Source organism: Gordionus sp. m RMFG-2023, chromosome 2 (assembly GCF_954871325.1).
Source record: "Gordionus sp. m RMFG-2023 chromosome 2, tfGorSpeb1-WG-v2, whole genome shotgun sequence".
Taxonomy (NCBI): domain Eukaryota; kingdom Metazoa; phylum Nematomorpha; class Gordioida; order Chordodea; family Parachordodidae; genus Gordionus; species Gordionus sp. m RMFG-2023.
In genome coordinates, this window is record NC_088776.1 from 7,458,773 (window position 1) to 7,481,474 (window position 22,702).

A 22,702-nucleotide genomic window follows, 5' to 3' on the forward strand; every position below is an offset into this window, starting at 1 on the left:
CTCTGCCTATAGACGTTTAAACCGGTTTCGGGCTAGGCTAAACTAAAATTTCTAAAAATTGGGATTCTATTTTTTGTATATCCTCGTTTTAAAATATTACTGGATATTAAGGACGGATAATATTTATAGTTCAATTGATTATTTAAGAATCGCTTCCCAAAGTCCTTCGATCTGGAAAGTTCATTAAAGATAGATATGAAACATTTTTAGCCATTCATTCAGTTCAAAAGATAAATCTTCTTCCTCATATACAGTGCTTTAGTTGTTTTTTTACGGTTTTGCGGGAGAGAAAATGAACTCCATTGGGAGAAATAAGGTATAATATGTTTTTAATGCAAGAATACGACACGTTTCATATAAAGACCGAAGATGATTTGTTATTTATAAATCTCAAAAAATGTTACAATCACGTGTTCGAAATAGTCAGATTTCTGATGGTACCGAATTCGACTTTGATGAATACGTTAATGGGAATATTAAACAAAATTTTATGCGAAACGCCCTAACATTTTGATTCTATTTGGATGAATGTAAAATATCCACTATCTCAAAACATTTGATATTCCCCAAAATAAACAGTATGGATTACGATTCGGGTCATAAACCTATTAATTTGTTAGTATTCCACGACATTACCATAGCTGGTACGATGTCAATGTTCGAAATAATGTTTGATTTAAGGCCCACAATCGCTTTAATGATTGAATTAGGGAGATATCAGAATCCTTTTGCATCAGTTCAAACCTTACCACGTTTGATCATGATACAAATGCCAATTGGATCTATACAACCGACCTTCATATGAATTTTATCTATATTTTAAAATTTGTTTACAAAACTGACATAAATGGGGAAAACGTAGTTAAAAATATAGGCAAAGATGTATGTTTTGAGTAGGCCTTAGAAATAGTAAAAAAAAACTAGTACCTGTACTGCATTTAAATAACTTTGATATTCTGCATAATATTTAATGTTAAAATTGTATTTAATATATATATATAGTATTGTTAAATATGTTGGTATATGTAATATGCTATATAAGTAAAACAAATTTTACCAAAAATAATTAAATGGTTCGTTTAAAGGGTACTATATTAAATTTTTATTTAAAAAAAATTTTTTCCCTCTCATGATATTTTAATATATCATTGAAAAAAAATCTAATCTTATGTAAAAAAAATTTTTTCCCTCTCATGATATTTTAATATATCATTGAAAAAAAATCTAATCTTATGTGAAAAATTTTTTTTAGTTTTTTAATTTTATATTAATTAGGGCCCATATGAAAAGAAGTGATTCGAATTATATATATTAGATGTGTTAATTTGGCAAATATGGATTAATTAGATAAGTTTAGGAAAAAAAAACATATGTTAAAAAAGTGAAATATAATAGAAAAGAAAGGAATATTAAAGTTAATAGTTTGATATGCGGAAGTTTGTGCGTGAGGATTAAGAAATTAATCAATTGAGTAAGTGTGATAGCTATATGAATAATGGAAGAATATTATATTAAAATACCAAAATTGAATAACTTTAATCAAATAAAATAATTCTATGTGTATTGTAGCGAGCATGGCATTATATACATTAAATGAATAGAATTCCGTAATATATAAAATAATTACTATATCATCAATATAAAAAAATTAAACTTTTGAGGTATATTTTAAAATATAAAGACGTCTCCGGCTGCAACTTTAATACTTCAGTATCACGAAAAAGATACTTTGGAAAATCAATACGAAAATAAGAAGGATTGGGTACGATTATCATCTATAATTTTTTAGCCTGAAATAATACTGTTTTAAGCGATTGTTTAGTAGATCTTACACTAAGTGAGCTTCTATTTTTACACTTGGAAAATATAAAATTTTTAACGTCGATCGCGTACGGGAAGGCAGTATTTCAATGTAGTGGCACAAACTCCTTCCCAAGTCATAGGTGTTTTTTTTAAATTTATAAAATTAAATATGCCCTAAGGTCATTTCTAGATAGAACGTATATTTTTTCAAAGCGGTTTCTTACAAGCATTTTTACAGAGAATAATAAGTTTTCTTAAATTAAAAAAACAACTTATTAGTTTGTGGTGCCATTTTTTGATTAGTAAAAAAAAATGCGCCTTGTAAAAAAAAACGTTCTGTCAGGTTAAAGAAATTTCTAATCATATAGAAGAAGAAAATTAATTAGAAAGGATTGATCAATTAAAATAATTAAAAATGAGGGATTATCATAAAAGCGGAACGGTATAAAATTATAATTATTAACACTCATTAATTATTTATATTTTAATTTTGATAAAGCTATTAAAAAGCATTTTATTTTGTTGATTTTTTGAAGAGTTCAATAATATTTAATATATTTTCAAAAATATTATTTGAAAAAAAAATTATTTAAATAAATGAGTGTTTCTTGTTCTTAAATATATTTTGATTAGCTTTATGGAGGCATCTTTAAATTGATATAATATTTTATCATAAAATGTTTATTTTACCCTAAATAATACTTACCAATTTTTTTTACCCATCCATATCACATCTTAAACATTTGTCTATAAGTTGGCCGATTTCAAAATTAAGATTTTAGTCAAAATAATATTAAGCAAACCTTGAGATTTCGATAGATGTCCAAACCTCTTCATCTATGAACAAAATCTCTAGATTACATACTATATTTTCTGGTGGTTTGTAAATCGAATAGTTTAACAACACTGCTATCAAACTTGAAACGCTTCAAAAAAAAAATGTGGAAATTCTAACGCGTTCGTAATCTTTTGAAAAATTGGTGTTATTAGGTCTATAAAATTTTTTCAATTTTTATATTTTTATAATAACTTTCGCGTATACTTTTTAAATGGAAGAAGAAATCAATAAAAATGAAACTTATATAAAAATGGATAATGTACAATTAATAATATTTTGAATAGATTGTTCTTTTTGCTCAAATAGGTTTGGAGTTTGGGTTGGATCAAGCTAATTGATCTATACAAGAATAGCCAAATCAGGAATTGACCCCTTTTCAATGGGATCAGGGTTATTCTATCAGGCCGCTTTCCATCCGATCTGAAAGGTCCTGGTGGTTCAAGTTTAGCGCGTATTTTAAAGGATTTATGATCTCACATACGCACGCATACTGGCAGTCCGCGAGAAAGCTTCTTCCTCGGACAGAGACTGGCTATAGCTATCCTTAAAGCGAATTATCAAAGTTGCAATGGCAGTTTTCTCTCTACATATCTTCGTTAGACTCACTTTTGTTCCTTATTCTTCATTTTACACTATATTTTACCTTTATATCATTTAATTTGGAATTTATTATTTTTTCTGTTAAATTTTGTGTTGATTTATATTAATATGAATAAATATTTATTATTTGTTTTAATAAGATAATATGTTAATTATCATATAATTTTGTGAATATATAATTAAAATAAAGTATATATATTCTATTATTAATTTTTTAAAAAATAAAAATTAGGATGGGGGTGGGCATGAACGCATCTATGCCCCAAATTTTGCATCTTTAGAAGACTTTCCTTTTGAAGTGTAGAGTTTTATATTTGCTTGAAATAAATTAGCCTAAAAATTATCGGTCGAATAGCGGATAATAATATCGTCTTAACGACAGCAAAGTATAATCTGGACCAGGTGATAATAATATATGCAACCCAAGCCAAATTGGACCTACATAGGCATGGACCTGAGAAAATTTAAATTTTTTTTCACTTGTTTACCCTTTTTTTCTATATAAATACTTGAACAAAATTTACTAACAACCTTAATTTTATATCCAAATAAAAGTTTATTATTTTTAAGTCGTTAGGCCGGGGCGTTACGAATGTATTTATTAACTATGAGTTGGGCCTGGGCTAAAAATATTTAGTCCAAGGGCTTTGAGGGCATGAATACAACATTTGGCTTTTGTAGACCTATGAATAGATCTAAAATAAAATATAACCTGTTAAATTATTTACAACGAATCGAGAAATTTAAGCATTTAATTTGGCAAGTATATTTTTAGCTATTAAACATTTTAATATATTATTTTTTTTTATAAGAATGATCAATTTAGATCTTCCGATTAGAAATTGTAATTAGGACTAAAAGCATTTATATATTTATTTAACTAATATTTATAAAATAATATTTTATCAAAATTAATTCATTATTGTCCCCGGATTTAAAATTTTAACAAATATATAAATTTAAATTATTAAATTAACATAAATATTAATATTTTATTAATTTAATACGTTTTATAATCTGGCATCATCACCCCTCGTATTCTAATGTATCTAAAATGCTGGAATGCCTTTATTTGTCTCAGCTACATTGCATTTAGTCATAAGCTTATACCGAAATTTGATAATAACAGCGATCAAAATCATTCAGATTTGATGAGCACCGATAAATCACAACTATTCCCCGATAATAAATATCTTATCAACAAAAGCGGATTATATTATTTAGACATGGGCACTAGAATATTTGATAATCTTTTTAATAAGTCGTACGATGACTCACAGCCTCCTTATCTATCTTTAGTGTCATTCATAAATGCCGACTTTATTATTGGGGCCTTCTTCGAACTATCCAAGCCATCCATATTGTCAAATTCTTTTATTTGTGATAAAGGTGAGGAGGGTAAACTAGCGATTCAATCCTATAGCATGTTGTACGCCTTCAGGAAGGCTTGCCTGGGAATGAAATTAAATTTCGACAACTGTCTAATCGATAATCATGACCAATATGATAAATATAAGCAGATAAATCCTAATATAAAAAGGATTAAAGTCGGGGTATTAGCAACATCTACCTGCGGTAACCCTATCAGAGCGCAGGTATATTATAATCTTATTCCATATGATTTACTATATATGTTTTATAAAAAGTTGGAAATGATTAGAATGTTGCAACTGATTCGTCACATGAACAAAACATTAATCGGTGTAATTGGTCCATTTACCAGTAACGAGTTGTACCTCGTGGCTGCATTTTCAGCTTATTACGGGTTCCCTTTAATTTCTCCGTCTTCGAAGACAATGTACTCCATGAATATGTAAGAAATAACAGTTATACAAGATTGGCGTGTCTATTATCGTTATATATTTTTTTTTTAAATTAAATGATCTTTTCAAATATTCAAAATAAGAAATTTTTAATTTTTCGAAGAAATTATAATTTAGTATTTACTAGGGATGTAACATAGAGGAAATTTACCGGAAGAAACTTCGAAATTTCCCCCCTATAGTTTCCCCAATTTTTATTTCATGTTTTTTGATCAAATAATCAGCATTTTTTACCATATTTTAAGAACAATATTTTTTTTTCTTCTTGGTTCATATATCATAATTAATGTTTTATTATGTATATACTCATTTTCGATTATGTAATAATAGCTCACTCTGGTAATGTTCATAGGAAGGAAATTTTTTTTTATTGACTGAAATGTATTTAATTTAATAAATAACTATAAGGATAAATAGTAGGATTGAAGGTTAAAGAGATATAGGATAGGGTAGGCCAACTTGCTCTTCTAATTTTTATCCAACTAATAAAAATGATTTTATGAACAGCCATTTTATATTAAATTGTCCATATTTTCCATAATGCAACGTCTATTTGAAAGAAATTATTTCAATTCTTTAAAAAAACAATTATTAGCTCTCAAGATATTTACCCAGTATAAATTTGTTAAACAAGCGATTATGAAAGGATTAAATAAGATAATAAATTTGACCCTTATTAATGATGGGTGTACAAATAAGGGCGTGAAATGTATTATAAATTTTATTATATCAATCCCAAGGCCCATTTTCTATAAATTAACTGAAACAGGGGCCAATATGCATAAGGAGAATATATATATCTAGTGAATTTATTATAGTAATTGATTGAGCTATGAAACACAAAAATTAACATCATAATAAAAGGATAATGCGAGTAATGAAGAAAGCCCGGACACTTGTGATAAACGAATATACAATTATCGAATGAATTGGGTCTACATCTCATGAACCTAATTTGCTTTTAAAGGGGTCTAGCAAATAAAATATTTGCCAATTTAAATTTTGGTTTCAAACGCTCAGAATATTTTAAAATACGTAAAATTCAAATTTTTTTTTTACACATTTAAGCAAAGAAAACAACTACTTAAAGATAAAAATAGAATTGTTCCTTAAAGTTGCCTAGCCCAACTCGTTTATAAAGTATAGTTTTGATAATTCATGGCCTGTTAACTCCATATTTTTATAGAGATAAGAAACTTAATCTCATGTATAATGAAGTTTTTTTTTAAATGATCTTACAAACTAAACAATTTTAACAAAGTCATTTCTACACAAATAGAGGTAGTGGAAGCGGGCAGATCAAATTGATCTGACGTTCCTCAAGGATTTATTCATATCAGGAGACCTTTTACGGAACGATATAGATCGAACAATATATTTTAAAAAAAGCGGAAATAATTTTTTTATATACTTGACCCAAGATATTACGGATTTGATTTTAAAGACAATAAGGTTGATAAAGGGATAAAGGATTGGATGTTATTAAACCGACTTTCTGGATACCTAGATTTAAATGTTACTAGATAAATGACAAATTGATCGATTTTAGAGAGAGATCTTGAAATTATATCTTATTTGTTTACATAATATAATTAATAGTTTATAATTTTTTTAAAATAATATTGACCTGTAATTTAATTTTTTTTAAGGAAATTTTCTCATTTTTTTTTCCTTGTTTCTCGGGAAAGTTTCCTCAATTTATAATTTCCCTATAAATTTATATCCCTAGTATACATATACAATATAAATAGTAATATCAATTTTTTTTCTTTCTTATAATTTCTTCTTGCCATCTAAAAGAAATATCTTATCGTATATTGATTAGCCTTTGACATTTTGTCCAAATTTTTCCATCACCTAAAGAGATTTTTTTAATGTCATCATAATTTATTTTTTTTTTATTTTCTTTAAAAACTAAAATAAATACAAGATACCAAAATACTTATCTCATTTCTCCCAGTCAAACGTCATTCATTAGACTTTTAATCAAAATATTGAAAGGTTTTAGATGGAACACTGTCAATGTGATCCGTAGCAATGATCCTTATTATAACAGGTTTTACTTAAGAGCAAGGAACGAGTTCGAAAAAGTAAATATTTGCATTGAGCATGATGTAAAAATTGTTACAAACCTTGATGCTTTATCGATAGAAAAATATGAATATAAAATTAAACTACGAGAAATTTTGTTATCCTATAGGCATAGTAAAATCGTGATTATTTTGGTGAAAAGATATCAATACATTTGGATCATGAAGTTATTCAAACAACTAACAAATGGTATGGCCACAAATTTGATATTCATAGCTTTAAACAATTGGCCGGGATCATATGCTCTTCAGAAGAGTGGCGTTGCGAACATAGCCTTAGGTACCATAATAATAATAAATTCAAATTCACATTTGGTTAAATTTTGGACCAAATTTCGAGATTACATGACTACTGCGATCAAGGTAAATAGGTATCGCTCAAACCCATTTTCAATTAATATTCAAAAGAATATCAGCATGATCCTGAAAGACTTTCATGATGAAATTTTTATTCATCAAACTGCCCTCATCGTAGACTCTACCGAAATACTATTTAGGGCTTTGATAAAGTTATTAAAGGATAAATGCTCGGTAAATGATTTTAATGAATGCTTAAGATCAAATTTAGTTAATAAAGCTATATTTCCCTTTATTGATAATATAAATTTCACTGGAATTACAAATCAAATCCATTTTCAAGATAGAATAGTGACTGACAACCATTTCATTATAGAAAATTATAAAAAGTGGACAAACAATCGATTGGCTACCATAAAAATTGGCATACACGACACCAAATCGAATACCATAAATTTCTCTGGCGAATTTCAGTGGTTACATATGTCAAACAATCAAAATATAATAGAAACATACAAATGGCCAATGAATCCTAAATCTTTTAAGCTCAGCAATATTCCAAGTTCAAGCTGTAGCCAACCATGCGAATATCTGAAGATAAGAACTTTGACTATACCGACTGATTCCCTATGTTGCTGGACCTGTAAATCTTGTGATGTCTTCAAACAAATATTAACCACGAAAATATCACAACCGTGTTTAACGTGCCCAAAGTATTTTAGGGCGAACCAAAATCAAAGCATGTGCGTAGCATTACCCGTAAGATATATAGGGAATGTCTATTTTTGGCCACATCTTATAAAGATCTTGGGATCCGTAGCTTTGTTTATTTTTATGATCTTCTTATTACTATACCTAATTTGCTATGATAACCTAGCCTTCAGATCAGAGATATTGATCCTTATGAACGTTAATCTACTTGGAATTCTATTGGGAATCATTTCGGCACTTTTTATAACCGGCAGAATTACTAAAATAACATGCGAAATGGCTCAAATAACTTATATGCTATCTTTTAATTTCATATTATCGTCATTCTTGGTTAAAATAAAATGCTTATCTACCAGATTTTCTAGTCTCAAAATAGACCAAAAAAATGATCAAATAAACTACAAAAGCATGTACTGTTTTTTATTTGGTATGATAGGTTTGCAGGTATAAATTATATAAATATCTATACATACAATTTGATAAGCAATGATTACAATTTTATTCCTTCTTTTTCTTTTTAGCTAGCAATAAATATTGTAGGCCTACTGGCTGATTCAACCTTAAACCCTTTGTATCGAGAATACATTCAAAGAAATTCGAATGCTGATTCTCACGTTAAAATATTTTGTAAATTGTACACTCAAAGTTATACCTATTTTAGTTTACTCTTAACATCTCAATTTTCCATTATGGCGATGTGCTTATACCATATTTTTAAACTTAAGAATATATCGTATAATATGTTTAAAGAAATTTATTACTTTAAAATTAACATTATTTTTAGTTTAGTTTGCATGACTATCGCTTTAATGCTTTACACATTTTTGAACCCTTTCTTCGATGTCATTTTATTCTATTTAATTTTTCTGAGCGTATTGATATTCAATCTACTAACTACTTGTTATTTTAAATTTAAATTCATTTTTAAATAATCCAGTGTTTTCTAAAAAAAAATTAATCAAAATCAAATTATCGTGAAAGAGAAAATTCTACTATCATTGTAAAATTAACAATTTACGAGACGCGGGAAAAAAAATTTTCTTTTTTAGTATTTATAATTAGAAAATTCTTCCAAAAAAAGATGTTTTATATTATTTATATTCGCTTTTACTTTTATAGACTTTCTTTCAAAGTGTAACCAATTAGTTTATTTCTGTAATTGTAATAATATTGTATTGTTACTTTTTTTCCCCCATCAAATATAGAATTCACATTCAGTATTTTGTATAAATTGTCTATTTGAAAAAATATTATCAATTATAATCTTATTAAAAAATACCAAATACTCTTAAATTTATATAACAAAATTTAAATATGATAACTAGATATTAATTTCGTGATTCGTAAAAATAGAATATTTAAATCTAGATTAGTTTTTTTTATCACAAACATTAAAAGTACAAATACTATTCAAAGAACATTAAAGTTTCGAAAAAAGAAAATTCCTGTTTTACTAGCCAATATCGCATCTTTTAACCTAGTTAACAGATAGTTCAAAAATGATAAACCATGACTGAAATGGATAATTAAGCAGTACTGTTTTAGTCGGCAAAAAAATACAATTTCAGGAAATAGTGTGTGCTAATTCAAAATTCCTAACTTTTTATTAAAAGCCAACTATTGATTTCCTTCCTGTTAAGTCTCAATAGCGAAATCTAGCCGTTATAATTTCGGCAGTAGAGAAAATTCTGTCCCAATAAGTCGTATCTGTATAAGTTGAGTTTTCTCACCAACCGATGCTCTCTCCTTTCTTTTCTTGGCCAGATGAGAGCAAAATTATTATTTTTTTCGACTTGGTGTAATTCCTTAACATCAACCTTCAAAAAGGAGTGGAGGAAAATATACAACCACCATAGAGCAGCGCCGGAAAATATACTATATAATCTTATTCACGTAAAACCAAGTATAAAGTGCAAGATGTAGAATTTGAATCTTCTTTTAAGGGTGGATGACTATAGAATTTAATTTGTCATCAACTAAATTCAAATTTACTATAATCCTGTATTTTAAGAGTAATTATGGGGGAAAATAAGAATCCTGAATTAAAATAAAATGCATAATATTAATTAATACGATAGGAAATCTACAAATTAACAAAATTACTTGAAGAATGAGAATGACATAAAGCGAAGGTAATAGGCTCAAGCACCCCGTTTTCGATAATTTAAAGATACTAAAAAAATTCTTTCCTTGAAGGAATATTATATTATAATTATATTAATACTATAGCCAGAGCATTCTGATGATTATTTTTTACACTCTCAATTTATAATTTTAATTAAAATCTTATATATACAAAATTTTAAATATATATTCTAAAAAAAGGTATGAATAATAAATTAATAACACGTTGAATTTGCGATTTCCACTATTAAAAAAAATTTATTATACATAATCGTAATTTGTCAATTATTAATAATGTATTTTGTTACCAAAAAAGATAACAATTTTGATTTTTTGTATGATACCGCTACATTAAGTATGTTTCGAGCATTGTGCATATTGAAATTCGGGTCCGATATTATATCCAACTAATATGCAATATAGAATAATATATTCAATAAATATAGTATAATAAGATTTGTTTTTAAAAAATTCAAAGATAATCCTTGAAAGTGAAAACATTTAAAATTATTTGGTTATATTATAAGCCTAATTTCTAACCGCAATTTTATATTGGTGCTTTGAACAAATAAAAAAAGTAATCAAGATATTTTTTTTTTGGATTGATAAATTTTTACTAATTTGTTGCGTTTAATTTTGAACTGGTTTTCGAAGCTGGTCAGCATAGACCCTACGTACTCCACCAGCGTCATATCCCACATCATATCATACAGACTATCGGAGGCTAAGCAAAATTTGTCCTGCTTCCCATTGTAAATATTCTGCGGTTTTGTCGTATTTTTGTCGAACCCATTGTCGTTACCTGCGATTAGGTCCTCGGCCATGACGTCTTGATCTGTGTAAGGACTGTATTCAGTGTTATGAATGTTAGAGTAAGAACCAGTGTCGGGCGTAGTGGTGGCCAGGGCTTGCGAAATGACCTGAAATGCCCTGGCGTAATCCACGGGGTTTGTTAATTGGCATATAAGGGCAGCCTGTCGATTAAAAGAAAAAGTGATTGATTATTATCGGTGAATAAATAGTTCAATATTTGTTTTTTTAAGTGATGAATCACGAGTTATAAAGTAAAGTGCTTTTTAAAAAAAACAAAACCATATGGCTTAGATGAGGTAATATGTCTTTTTTGGATAGGATCATATTATATACAACATAGGCGCCGACTTCATGGTGGGGCAGCGTGGCCTCCCCCACCGAAATGTAAAAAATAGATTATATTAAATCTTCTTTAAAAAATTAACAGCCACCACTAAATAAAGTTAAAATGTATTTTTTTTAAAACAGAATGCGACTAATAGTTATGATGTCTGACTATTTAATATAAAAGGTCGAGTCAGAATTTTTAATAATCAAAAATAAAATCGAACCTAATCTGTCTAATACCATTAAAAACAAGAATATGGGCTAGTACCAGGATCATGATACAGGAATATTCAAAAGTTTAGAATAACTATGAGCGCCTATTCTTTGGTTAAAATTTTATGTAAATATTTAGGATTTTTTTTAAATGTAAATATAGTATATATATACCAATCGGACTTAAAAATTAATAATTACAAATACATTAGGATATGGGCGAAAGATTCAAGTGTAAAATAGTTATTCGTTAAACGAAGTCATGATTAGGTGTATTCCAGATATTCATTTATTTATTTTTAAAAAAAATCTAAGAATACGCCCCCCCCCCATCTCCACATGGTAATTCAAAATGGGTTCCTTCTCGTGGATATTAATAGAGGGTTGATTTTCAACAAAAAATATTTACCAACTTCGATATTGGATTCCATCTCCACGCAGCATTTTGTCATCCTGATGTACATGTCGTTAGAAAATATTTTAAATTCCTTCCTACATTCCGACGGTTCTCCAAGATTGGTTTGTACGAAAAGGGCTTGGCTGTAATATCCCATGGCTGTGAACCAGTTTTTGTTAACTTTTTAGGAAGGAAAAAAAAAATTGGTAAAATGATTTCACCTTTAATAGTTATAGGTATATTTTGGAGGAAGGTATCGGGGAGGGTGGAGGGGGTGAAGATAAGGAGTTTACATCCTGAAGTTCATTCGTTTTAAACAAACATAATAATCTAAAGCTTCTTAAATAGGTAATATGAGAATCTGACACAGTAGCGGAAAATAATGGAATATATATATATAAACCATATTCCATATCAGCTCTAAGTAACAACCAAGGAACCCTGGAAGATGTTGGGTTAGAACAAATCTTTAATGCTTGGTTAGTGCAAAAGGTTAGGATGTCTTCCAGCTCGTTAATTTTGTACTGAGGAAATCTAAAATTAAAATAATTAAAATGTTGGTTATCTAGTTAGGTAAACAGTGTTAAACCATCCGATACATTAATATAATATTAACTGCGAAATAATTGCAATACGCCAACATCCCTTCTTACTCCTAAAGAAAAATCGAGAACAAGTTCCCAATCGAGCCCGGATAGGTTGGACACCGAGATACTCCTGGATTCGGTCGAATTCCAGTAATATTTAAAAAATGGGACTTTATTTAATTTAAAATTAGATATTATTTCTTTCTTTCCTTCTTTCTTATATGAATATCGAAATTCAGACGACAACAGATTTTTTTGGGGCAAACGAGTTAAATATGGAGTTGTTTAAAAAGCTCGGTTTCGCCAATTCAAATGAAAATTTTACCCAAAATAATATTATGCAAGCCTTGAAATTTTGTTAATAGATGTCTCTCTACCATCTATGAGAAAAATCTCCAGGCTTGAATAATATTTTGGCTAGAATTTTGGGTTAGCCGTTTTCAAGAATCGAGCCGTATAACAAACACTAAGTTTAATGGTATTATAGAATTACAAATAAATTTGATAAGCAAACTTATTCAATTTCACCACAAATTTTAATATTCAAAAAAAAAATGTTACAGTAATAAGGATGGCCAATATTGAAGGTACGGAAATACAAAATCAAAGCACAGCTCATCCTAAGACATTTTTTTTGCAAGATAAAATAAATGTATGAATAATATTTTTAAATTTTCTTTTAGGCTGTGTTCTAAATATCAAAAATTAAATTCGGAAACTTTCGTCGTAACTTTCAACGAAAAAAGAAGAAAATAGGATATATGTTCTAAATATAAATTTTTCTTATAAATTTCCCAAAATTTTAACATATTTTAAACTAGATTTAGGACACGGCCTTAAAAAAATAAATATTTATAAATAACAAATCATAATACCTTGACTAATGAGTAAATCTTCAATAGACAACTTCCGATTAAAGTCATATACACGGGTTCCTTGTAAATATAAAATGAAAAGGTAGATAATTTTAAATAAGGCTAACGAAATAAGCTGCATTTATAGTAAACGCGTTTTGCTCAAGCGGTGCGGTATTTACCACTATCAAAATCACAGCTGATTCTTCACAGCGATAATAATTCTTAAACTATACGCCGCGCAACATATGTTTTTCGAATTTTATCAAAGCGTTTTCATCGAATATTTTCTATTGGCCTGATTTCGTAAATAACGTAACGTTAAATACCTCACCGCTTTAACATATCGCATTAAACGAGGCCATAAGCTTCTCTTTTTTATTAAATATAAAAATAAAAACATGTCCAAAATATATAAATTCTAAAAAAAAATTAAATAAAAAATTTTAAAGACTTTTGAAAGTTTTAAAACTTCGAATTCTTTAAAAGAAAAAGATTTTGGACATAGAATAAGGTCATTGAATCGAGTATTTAGAAGTAAAATTTATATGCCTGGCTTTTATATAAAATTTAGTTTAAAAAACTGACATAATTTTGAACATTTTTTTTCCTCGAAAAAAAAAAGAGCTCATGAAAATGTTACGCGAAAAATTTTAGCGAAAACAGAATTTATATTATATTAGTAAAAAAAAGTTTTGATAATAAATGGAGTCTTGAATCACCTGAATAATGTTCAATTGGTTGATGAAATCCATTAAAATTTTATCGCCATTCAAGGAGAGGTAATTGTTTATGTACCCGACTTTAAAATCGACGTCCATGCCTATTTATAAATAACTAGAGTTTAGGCGAATTTAGTAAATAATTAATAAAAATTGACCGTCTCCCCCCCCCCAATTTTTCTTGCTTCTTTGCTGAAATAAACCCATCATATCGGTCTTTAAATTGGGACCCCGGAATCGGATCAAACCTAGGAACTGAACCTGTAACTTTAAAGTTTCTAGAACACTTCCAGGAATCGGAAACAAAACGGTAGAATCACAACTCTTTTCAATTTGTTACAATCTCTGATTATACTTTCTTCCTTCCTTTCTTTCTTTCTTCCTTTCTTTTAAGTCTAAATATCATAATTTATTTTATCTACCATATTATTTATTAGTTGAGAGAAGAGGTAAAATTTTATATTATTTTTTAATAAACCACTTTTATAAATATGTTTAAAAAATAATAATAATTTATTTATTCCGCTTAAAAGAATAATAATCCTTCATTAAATTTTTAAAAATTTGGATTAGAATTTAATTGACTATTATCTTTCTTTTCTTTTCTCGCAGCAGAGATTAAAAAAAAATAAAATGATATACCATGTGAGTTGATATTTAAACCCATATTAAAGGGGGTAGATCGGATCGCGTTAGACATTGGCGGAGGTATCCTCAAAATAGAGTTAAACAGAGGAATCCTTTGAATGTTTTGTTTGTGCTGATGTTGAATCAGGTATCTCAGATGGTGGGGCGGGTGAGGGAATATAGGGGGAGGAGGCAGGGGTAAAATGCTCGTGGGTTGATTTTGAGCTTTTTGGTTTCAAATGCAAAAGCGGTAAAAATGGAAGATTATTCGATGTCAAGTTAATTTAATATTTGTTTAACGCTTCTTCTTTTCGTTTATTTACATTCATTCCATTCATTATTTTGGCAGACGAGATAAATTGATATAACCTTATTTAATTTTTTTTAAAGATTTTAACCATTTCCTCCAAGGCCCAGTATGCCGTTACCGGGCAGGGAATTATCGTCCAAAGGGAATTTCAAGCTGGCGGAATGTGTGGCAAGATTGCTAAATATGGGCGGAGGGGTTGAGCATTTGTTTTTGTTCGGATTTTGACCGCCGCTAATCACGCTAGGTAATTTTGAAGGAGCGTTTTTGTTAAGGTCCGAGGGGTCCGAGAATAGCGTGTTCACTTCCGTAATTCACAAATAAATAAATAACATGCAAAGAATTTTAAAAAAATAATCCGAAATTTGTATCGCACGTTCCAATTGATAGGCAAATTTTCCTGGCGAAATAAAATTCCTCGCTTTATTTATAGTATTTTTTTTTCGAATGTAAAAATTGGCATAATTTTTCAAAACAAAAAAAAATTCGGAACGGGGCCTAAAAAAATAAAAATAAATTAAAAAACTACAGCCGACTAAATATTTTTATACAAGAAAATATTGTTTAAGGCCTAGAGATTTTTACTAATAGAAGTCAAATCTTCGTGGCCATCTATACACCAAATCTTCAGACTTGAGTAATAATTTTCAGTTCGCCGTTTCTTTTAGATATCAAATCGAACCGTTTGACAACACTGCGCGGCACTCAAAGTAATTTCTATTATTTCAACCCAATTTACAAAATACCGCGAAAATTGATCAAAATAGAAATTTAATTCCTGGTTAGGCCTCAAAACGTTTTTTTTAAATCAGGCTCATGTATAAATGCCCGGACCGAGCTAAATTAAATCTAGGCCTGGGTTAAAATTTCGACCCCTAGGGTCTCAGAATTCGGTTGCCGCCACAACCAGACATTTTTTCAAAAAGTAATCAAAAAGATTTTGATATGTTTTTTAAAAAATTATTTTTTATACGGTTTTACCTAGATCCCAAAACTTGGAGAGGGCTATTTTGGTGGCGGGTGACAGGTCGAGCAAGGTAAAAATCTTTTTCTCGATATCGATTTTATTGAATTCGTTTTTCAAATTGATCAAGCAACTAGCCAGCTGTTACAGATTCGAGAAAATTAAAGAGTGAGAGATTTATATATTAATAATAACGAATAAATTAAAGAGCCCCAGCGCGAACCTAGCCCAATATAAATCCGACCCGAGTCCGTCCGCTCGATAACAGCCTTGAATATTTTCATCGCTTTATTAGCGTTATCTTCATATTTTCTCAAATACGTTTTATGGGAAAAAAAATATTCTAAACGTTGAGCGTATTTTCACTTACAATTAAAAATTAATATTTATCCATAAGCAAGTCAAAACTTTTTTTATATAAATTCCGCTTAATAACACGTAATCAAAACAATTATTTACGTTCATATAGAATATGGAAGGATTTGGGAAGAAATTGGTCAAATATTCGTCTTCTTCATTCTTCAGCAAGTAGATTAAGGCCGCACAAACGATTTCAGAATTAAGTATATTCATATCTATAAAAGCGTTAAAAAATAGGGTTTATAAAGGTTAAACATGTGTCATACCTCGTTACTTTATATACGCAGATACAAAATTAAGGAAAATGAACGATATATAAATAGATTGATACTTAACATAAAAATACCATTTTCAAAGGCTTGCAAATTATGCAGAAACGCTTTGGTATCATTTATGAGCCCGTAAGAATTCTTATCATTTGCCATCGCGGATCTATTTTGTAGCTCTATCCGCAATCGACAAAATAGGAGTTCCCACCGAACGTACTTGAGTAACAAGGAAGAATTTTGGTAGAGGGGATCTTTATTGGCACTATTTTGAGAGGAGTTGGAATACTGTTCTTGGAAATTTATCAATTCCGTTTCGCAACACCTGATCAAATTCTGAGCCAATCTATATTTCTTTATTTAAAAAAAATACATTTTTATGTTTGTCAAAATAAAGATTATAATAACTTTGGAAAAAAATTCAAGAAATTAATATGCAAAATAGCATGGTCACATGATTATCAATGAGGTTCCTAGAATTCATGTTCACCCTTTCTCCACATTAAGCTAAGGGATATAAATCCCTTTAAAGTCCTCTTACCTCCTTTTATACCGGTTTTATAGGAATTTAAACTAGAAGGCAGCAATCGGCGCAAATTCCTGCTAGTACCTTCATTTTAACTAAAAATTTGGGCCAGGCTTGGTCCAAAAATATCGAATTCATGGGCTCTAGTTTAAGATCCTACAATCACGGAATGTTGTGAGAATTTTACTTCGGTAGATTGGCATTGCCGCGCTTTGATCAGAATCAAATGGATATAATTTCGCCTTATACCAGTTGGAAGGTTCACCAACGAATTCAGAAGATGGCGCGGTAGCATATCCTGGCAATTTAAAAAAATATATATTAATAAGCCTTTATATTAAATGTCATTATAATGTAGCGGGCTGCAAAGTAAGGTCGAAAAAAAGTGACGCCATTAATAATGGCAGTGGGCAAGGGTGAGTTAATATTAGATATCTGCAAAAGTAGGCCCTAACCGAATTTAAAAAAAAAAATTCATCAGAATTGGGTAGAGCGGAGCCCAATATATTTTTTTAAATCGAACCGGAAGAGGAAGGGACTAGATATTTGTTTTCAAAATAGGGCCGGGTTAACTTTGAAATAAAATTGATATATTTTAAAAATTTTGCCCAAATAGATCAATTTTTTTTTTAATATATTTGTGAACGATCCAAAAACTCGATAATATTTAGCTGCAAAAAAAGGAACATTAATTTCTATATTTAAATAAATTCGAGCAGGACTGGGCAAACAAATAAATCAAAAAAAAAATATCTGCCAGTTTTAGACAAAACTAGATAAAATTATTTTAATACAAATTTCGGGTTCGGTCTTTAAACTAAAATTAGGCTCGATGTATATCACTACGTTCGGTTTTTAGAATTATAAGTAAAGATTCCGAGCTTATGGATAACGATACAAAATAAATTGTTTATGGAATCATATTTACAATCTAATTTTATTATGTTAACAATTGGTTAAAATTAATCTAATCTAAAATAATTAATCGTGGTAAGCTAGCCCAACCAACCATTAACTACTGTATTTTCCGTAAATATATATATATATATATATATTTGTTGAAGGCAAACATCGAAACGTGATAGAAACGTGGGTTCTTTTTGGTAATCGTTGGATAACGTTAGAAGGATATCCTTGACTGTCCAAGGGTTTTTGCATTTCAAGAGCCGCATATTGAGATTCGTTATTTCGAGATCATCATCCTCTTTTTTTTTAAAGAAATAAAACTTGATCAATATTTCTTTTGGACGCGGTCAATAAAACAGACCCCATAGGTTGACTATGAATGAAAGGATGAAAGAAAGAAAAAAAGAAAGAAAAAAAGAAAGAAAGAAAAAATTCCTAATTTTTAGAGAGTTAAAAAAAATGGCTATAGATTTTTTTTTATTAAATTCATAAAGTAATTAATAACCGGAGTAAGATTTTGGATCGTCTAAAAGATGTGTAGATTTGGATTTGAGAGATTTAGCGGCAATTTTCGTGTCGCCATCGCTGACACTTGTATTTTTAGCCGTCTTTTTCGCCGAAAGCTCCAACGCATTCACGATATTCGAGAGTTGGTCCTTTATGTCCTGATTGGTTTCACGGGGAATTATGTTTGCCCGCAAAATTTCGCAAAGCCCCAATAAAAGGGATACGTTTTTAGAGGTCCGATCAACTAAAATCGTGGCTAGATAACTTTAAAAAATATTCAAAAATGTATGTATCTAATGATAATGGTAATAGGGTGTATATAAAGCATTTAATATGATTTTAAGCCTTTTTTTTACAAATTTAATAAGTCGAAGCCTAAAAGCGGCGCACATCCAAAAATATTCTAATAACCTACCAATATATCATCAGAAGAGAGCTGAGACCTGATGGCTCCAATACAATCTTTTGGAAATTAAAAAAGCCCTTTTTTGAGGACTTCACTATGTCTCTTCATTTTCTCCAGAAGATAAATTTTTTACTATTTAAGGCAGACAAAAAAAAACACGTGGAAAAAATCTTTCAAATTATATCATGACTCCCTGTTAGGAACCCAGCTAAAAAATGGTTGACCCTTATAATCTATTTGTTTGTAAACAGCTTTATTTATCAATTCTATAATATATATATGAGGACGTTTTGAGATATGAAAATATATAGGAATCTCTCAACTGAGATTGATTTATTAAAAACCTAAAAAAGAAAAATGTGATTTGATTAGAAAGTGTATTCTAACATGTTATAGAGTTACCCACACCGTAAACTCAGACAATTTTGCCTTTAACTGTCAAAATATTTTTAATTTACGTCTTGTTTCTACATAAATTTTTTTTGAAAAACCTGATTTGACCGGAAATGTATTCAGACATGTAGTATAGAGCAACCACAATATGAATTTCCGACAATTTCGAATAAAACTTAAAAAAGTATTCTTAATTTATTTCTTAAGTTAATTTTTTTTGTATAAATTTTAAAAAAAGTAGACAAATGTCTATAGGCAAAAAAAATTGTCTTAAATTTACACGGTAGGTAATGTACAAATGTCGGAATGCGTTGTATAAACATTTGTGAATTTCAGACAAATTTGCATTTAAAACTTTTTGGAAGTATTCTTAATTTATCTATATTTTTTCACAATAAATTTTTTTGAAAAGAATGATAAACATAGGATGGAAAATCCTATGAGGTTGGGAAATAGGGATTTCAGGATTTCTATCTGCAATATTTGTCGAGAATTAAAAAATATACAAAAAAGTTATTGGGGAAAAAAAATGTCGGAAATTTACGGGGGCAAAATATTCTACACGGGCTAAAATATTCCCGGGCAAATCAGATTTTTTTCGCGGAGAATTGTACAAAATATATTTGATTTTTTTGTATACTTAGCCAAGATTTCCACCCCAACTGTGAACGCGGGCTACAAGTGTTGAAATGATAATTTAAGAGGTAAAATGATATGTTATATCCTTTAAATAAGCTTCTTACATTTTAAAAAAAGTAGCGCGATGTCATGCCTTTACTTTTCATGAAAAAAAAGAGAGTATATTTTACATTATAAGGCCTCTGATTCGCGCGCGGGTTATATTAATGTCCTTGATTTGTTGACTTTGCGTGTAAATTTCTCGAATAATCTATAATAAATATTTCGTTTTTTTTAAACAAAATTAAATCGTTATTAAATGCATATATATAATTATTTAATACCTCCGTAAAATACTCGAGAATTTCCTTAGTCATATCGCCGAAAATCTTTTTGACGCTAGCGTACATTAAGGCGGAATTCTCCCTGACAATAATATTCTTTAAAAGAAATAGAATGTCTAGTTTTTTAACGTCTTCCGAAGACCTAGAAGAGATATTAAATAAATGTTAATATTTAAAAAATATCTTATATAATAAAATTATGTACCATAATTGTTTGTTGATTATTTCATTGTAAACAATTTGAAAACTATTCAAATCCAATTCATCTTCTGTGGACAAATTACTTTTCAGCACATTTAGAACTTCCTATATTCAGCATAAAAGATAATATAACTTCTTTCTTTTCTTTTTTTTTAAGACCATGTCCAAAATATTTAAAAAAAATTCGAAAAGTTACAAAACTTTCGGAAACTTTAAAATTTTTTTCTAGAATTATGTTTTGGGCATGTTTTTATTTTTGTATTTAAAATTGCTTATATATTTATTTTCAATTAAAGCATCAAAAATTTGTTTATTTTAAAAATCAAAATTTTTTATGCAACTTTTTTGCTAAAATCACAAAAGAAACTTGTAAAAGATTTTGAATTTGTGTAAATACGATCGAAAATCCTGTTTGAACATTCTAGTCTTTTCAAAAAATTTATTCTGAAGAGCATTTTAACTTCATTTAAGATGTACCAAAATGAGATCACTTTAAAATGGGAAGCGACTTTTGAGATAATTTCATAGTTATTTGCCTCGTTTATTCATATTATCTAAATAAAACTTACTCTAGCATTTTGGATGCCAGAATATATTCGATCGAATGCTTCATAACTATACGAGCCTTTAGTAACTAGTGATGAATGGTTATCATCGACTACTTTGCGTTCATCAATCTCTCCTACGGGAAAATCTAGAGTTTCTGTAGTTATACCACATGCCAGACAGTAATTGTATAAAGTGTTGAGATCAAACGTTAGATAGCAATCATTGAACAATTCATCGTTCTTAATTTATAGAAAGGTAAAAATTAATTCTAAAGTTTATCTTTTTTAAATCATTGAAAATAAGTTATTCAAAAAAATAAATAAATATTATTAAGTGTGTGTAAGGCTCGTTTATAGTAAATTATGTAATATCAAATAATAGAGTCATGCTATCACCGTTGAATTATAAATACCCTGTACAATATTGTGCTTACTTACTAATTGACAACAAAACAAATAGTTAAATAAAGCAAAAAAAAATTTTTTTTTCATAGTTATTAAATGTAAAGACTTGAAAGTTTACTTTATTCACCCATACATGTTCGAAATGTTCTTTAGCCATATTCATGTTATTGACCGAGAAGTAATATACTGCTAAATCATAATGAATCTATAAAAAAATATTTATATTGAAATGAAGGAGATTAGTAAAAAAAAAACTTGGTAATTCAGAGTTTTATTGTTAATTAGATTGATTGCACTTATGTTGAATAATTTATCTTTATCATTTTGAGGAAAAGTTTCTTGAGGGTTTTGAAAGGTATATTTAACTGTAAAAAACTTTTCATTGGGACAATAAAGTTTTACATTAGAGTTGTTCAACAATTTGACAAATATTTCAAGCCACGCAATTCTGCTTTCTAATTGAGTTTTGTACTTTAAAAGTGTTTAAAATTGAAGGTTATAATAGATAATTTTAAAAAAAAACTAGTAATTAATAACCTCTGGTTTAATATGTTGGAATAAGCAAACATTAAAAAATATAAATACTTTATGGATTATTGCATCATGTAAATTCTTTATTAATGTTTGATCAATTTGGCCAGGTCTAAAAAAATTTACATTATAAGTTAATAAGTATATTTTACATTGAAAATGTATATAATTTATTGGGCTTATTGGGTAAATTTTCTTTCAAAATAATATCAAGAATTCTAAATATTTAATATTGTATAAAAATGAAATGTTTAGACTAACATTCTTATTTTCACAATATGACAAAATAATTGTATATTTTGAATGTCTGTTAAATTAAGCAAATTGTCTTCAATATTTATAAATATTTCAGATGAGTCTTCATAATCAATTAGCAAGGAAAAATATTCAAGCAAATCCCATATTTGATATAATTGCAAGCTATATTTATATAAATAATAATAATTTAGTTTATACTTATACCTTTCATATAAATAAGATATATTCCAGTGTAAATGGCTTATTATTTTTAATACTAAAATTCTTAAATTATTAGATTTATCAGATATTTTCAAACATTTGCCCGCTATAAAAAGAATATTTAAATATAGAACA

The 22,702-nt window shown here is 28.5% G+C and overlaps 2 protein-coding genes and 1 long non-coding RNA gene across 3 annotated transcripts; 1 reads left to right on the forward strand and 2 right to left on the reverse strand.

The window, feature by feature from the left end:
* Positions 1-7,316: 7,316 nt before the first annotated feature.
* On the forward strand, positions 7,317-10,516 carry LOC135924032 (G-protein coupled receptor family C group 6 member A-like). Its single transcript, XM_065459080.1, has 3 exons — positions 7,317-8,606; positions 8,684-8,807; positions 10,488-10,516. The coding sequence occupies exons 1-3, from the start codon at positions 7,317-7,319 to the stop codon at positions 10,514-10,516; spliced, it is 1,443 nt and encodes a 480-aa protein (XP_065315152.1).
* A 6-nt stretch (positions 10,517-10,522) lies between these two features.
* Positions 10,523-21,863, reverse strand: LOC135923635 (uncharacterized). The gene is made up of 21 exons (XM_065458492.1): positions 21,833-21,863; positions 21,696-21,782; positions 21,194-21,412; positions 20,629-20,729; positions 20,424-20,565; positions 20,271-20,350; positions 18,661-18,926; positions 18,320-18,453; positions 17,437-17,547; positions 16,804-17,077; positions 16,557-16,672; positions 16,115-16,238; positions 15,225-15,437; positions 14,842-15,051; positions 14,200-14,300; positions 13,499-13,558; positions 13,185-13,243; positions 12,440-12,570; positions 12,053-12,216; positions 10,904-11,260; positions 10,523-10,693 (listed from the first exon to the last, which is right to left on the reverse strand). The coding sequence occupies exons 2-21, from the start codon at positions 21,738-21,740 to the stop codon at positions 10,568-10,570; spliced, it is 3,033 nt and encodes a 1,010-aa protein (XP_065314564.1). The 5' UTR covers positions 21,741-21,782; positions 21,833-21,863; the 3' UTR covers positions 10,523-10,567.
* Positions 21,864-21,920: 57 nt separating this feature from the next.
* Positions 21,921-22,492, reverse strand: LOC135923090 (uncharacterized). Its single transcript, XR_010571127.1, has 4 exons — positions 22,370-22,492; positions 22,261-22,326; positions 22,163-22,220; positions 21,921-22,048 (listed from the first exon to the last, which is right to left on the reverse strand). It is a non-coding gene; the product is annotated as an uncharacterized LOC135923090 (long non-coding RNA).
* Between the last annotated feature and the right edge of the window lie 210 nt (positions 22,493-22,702).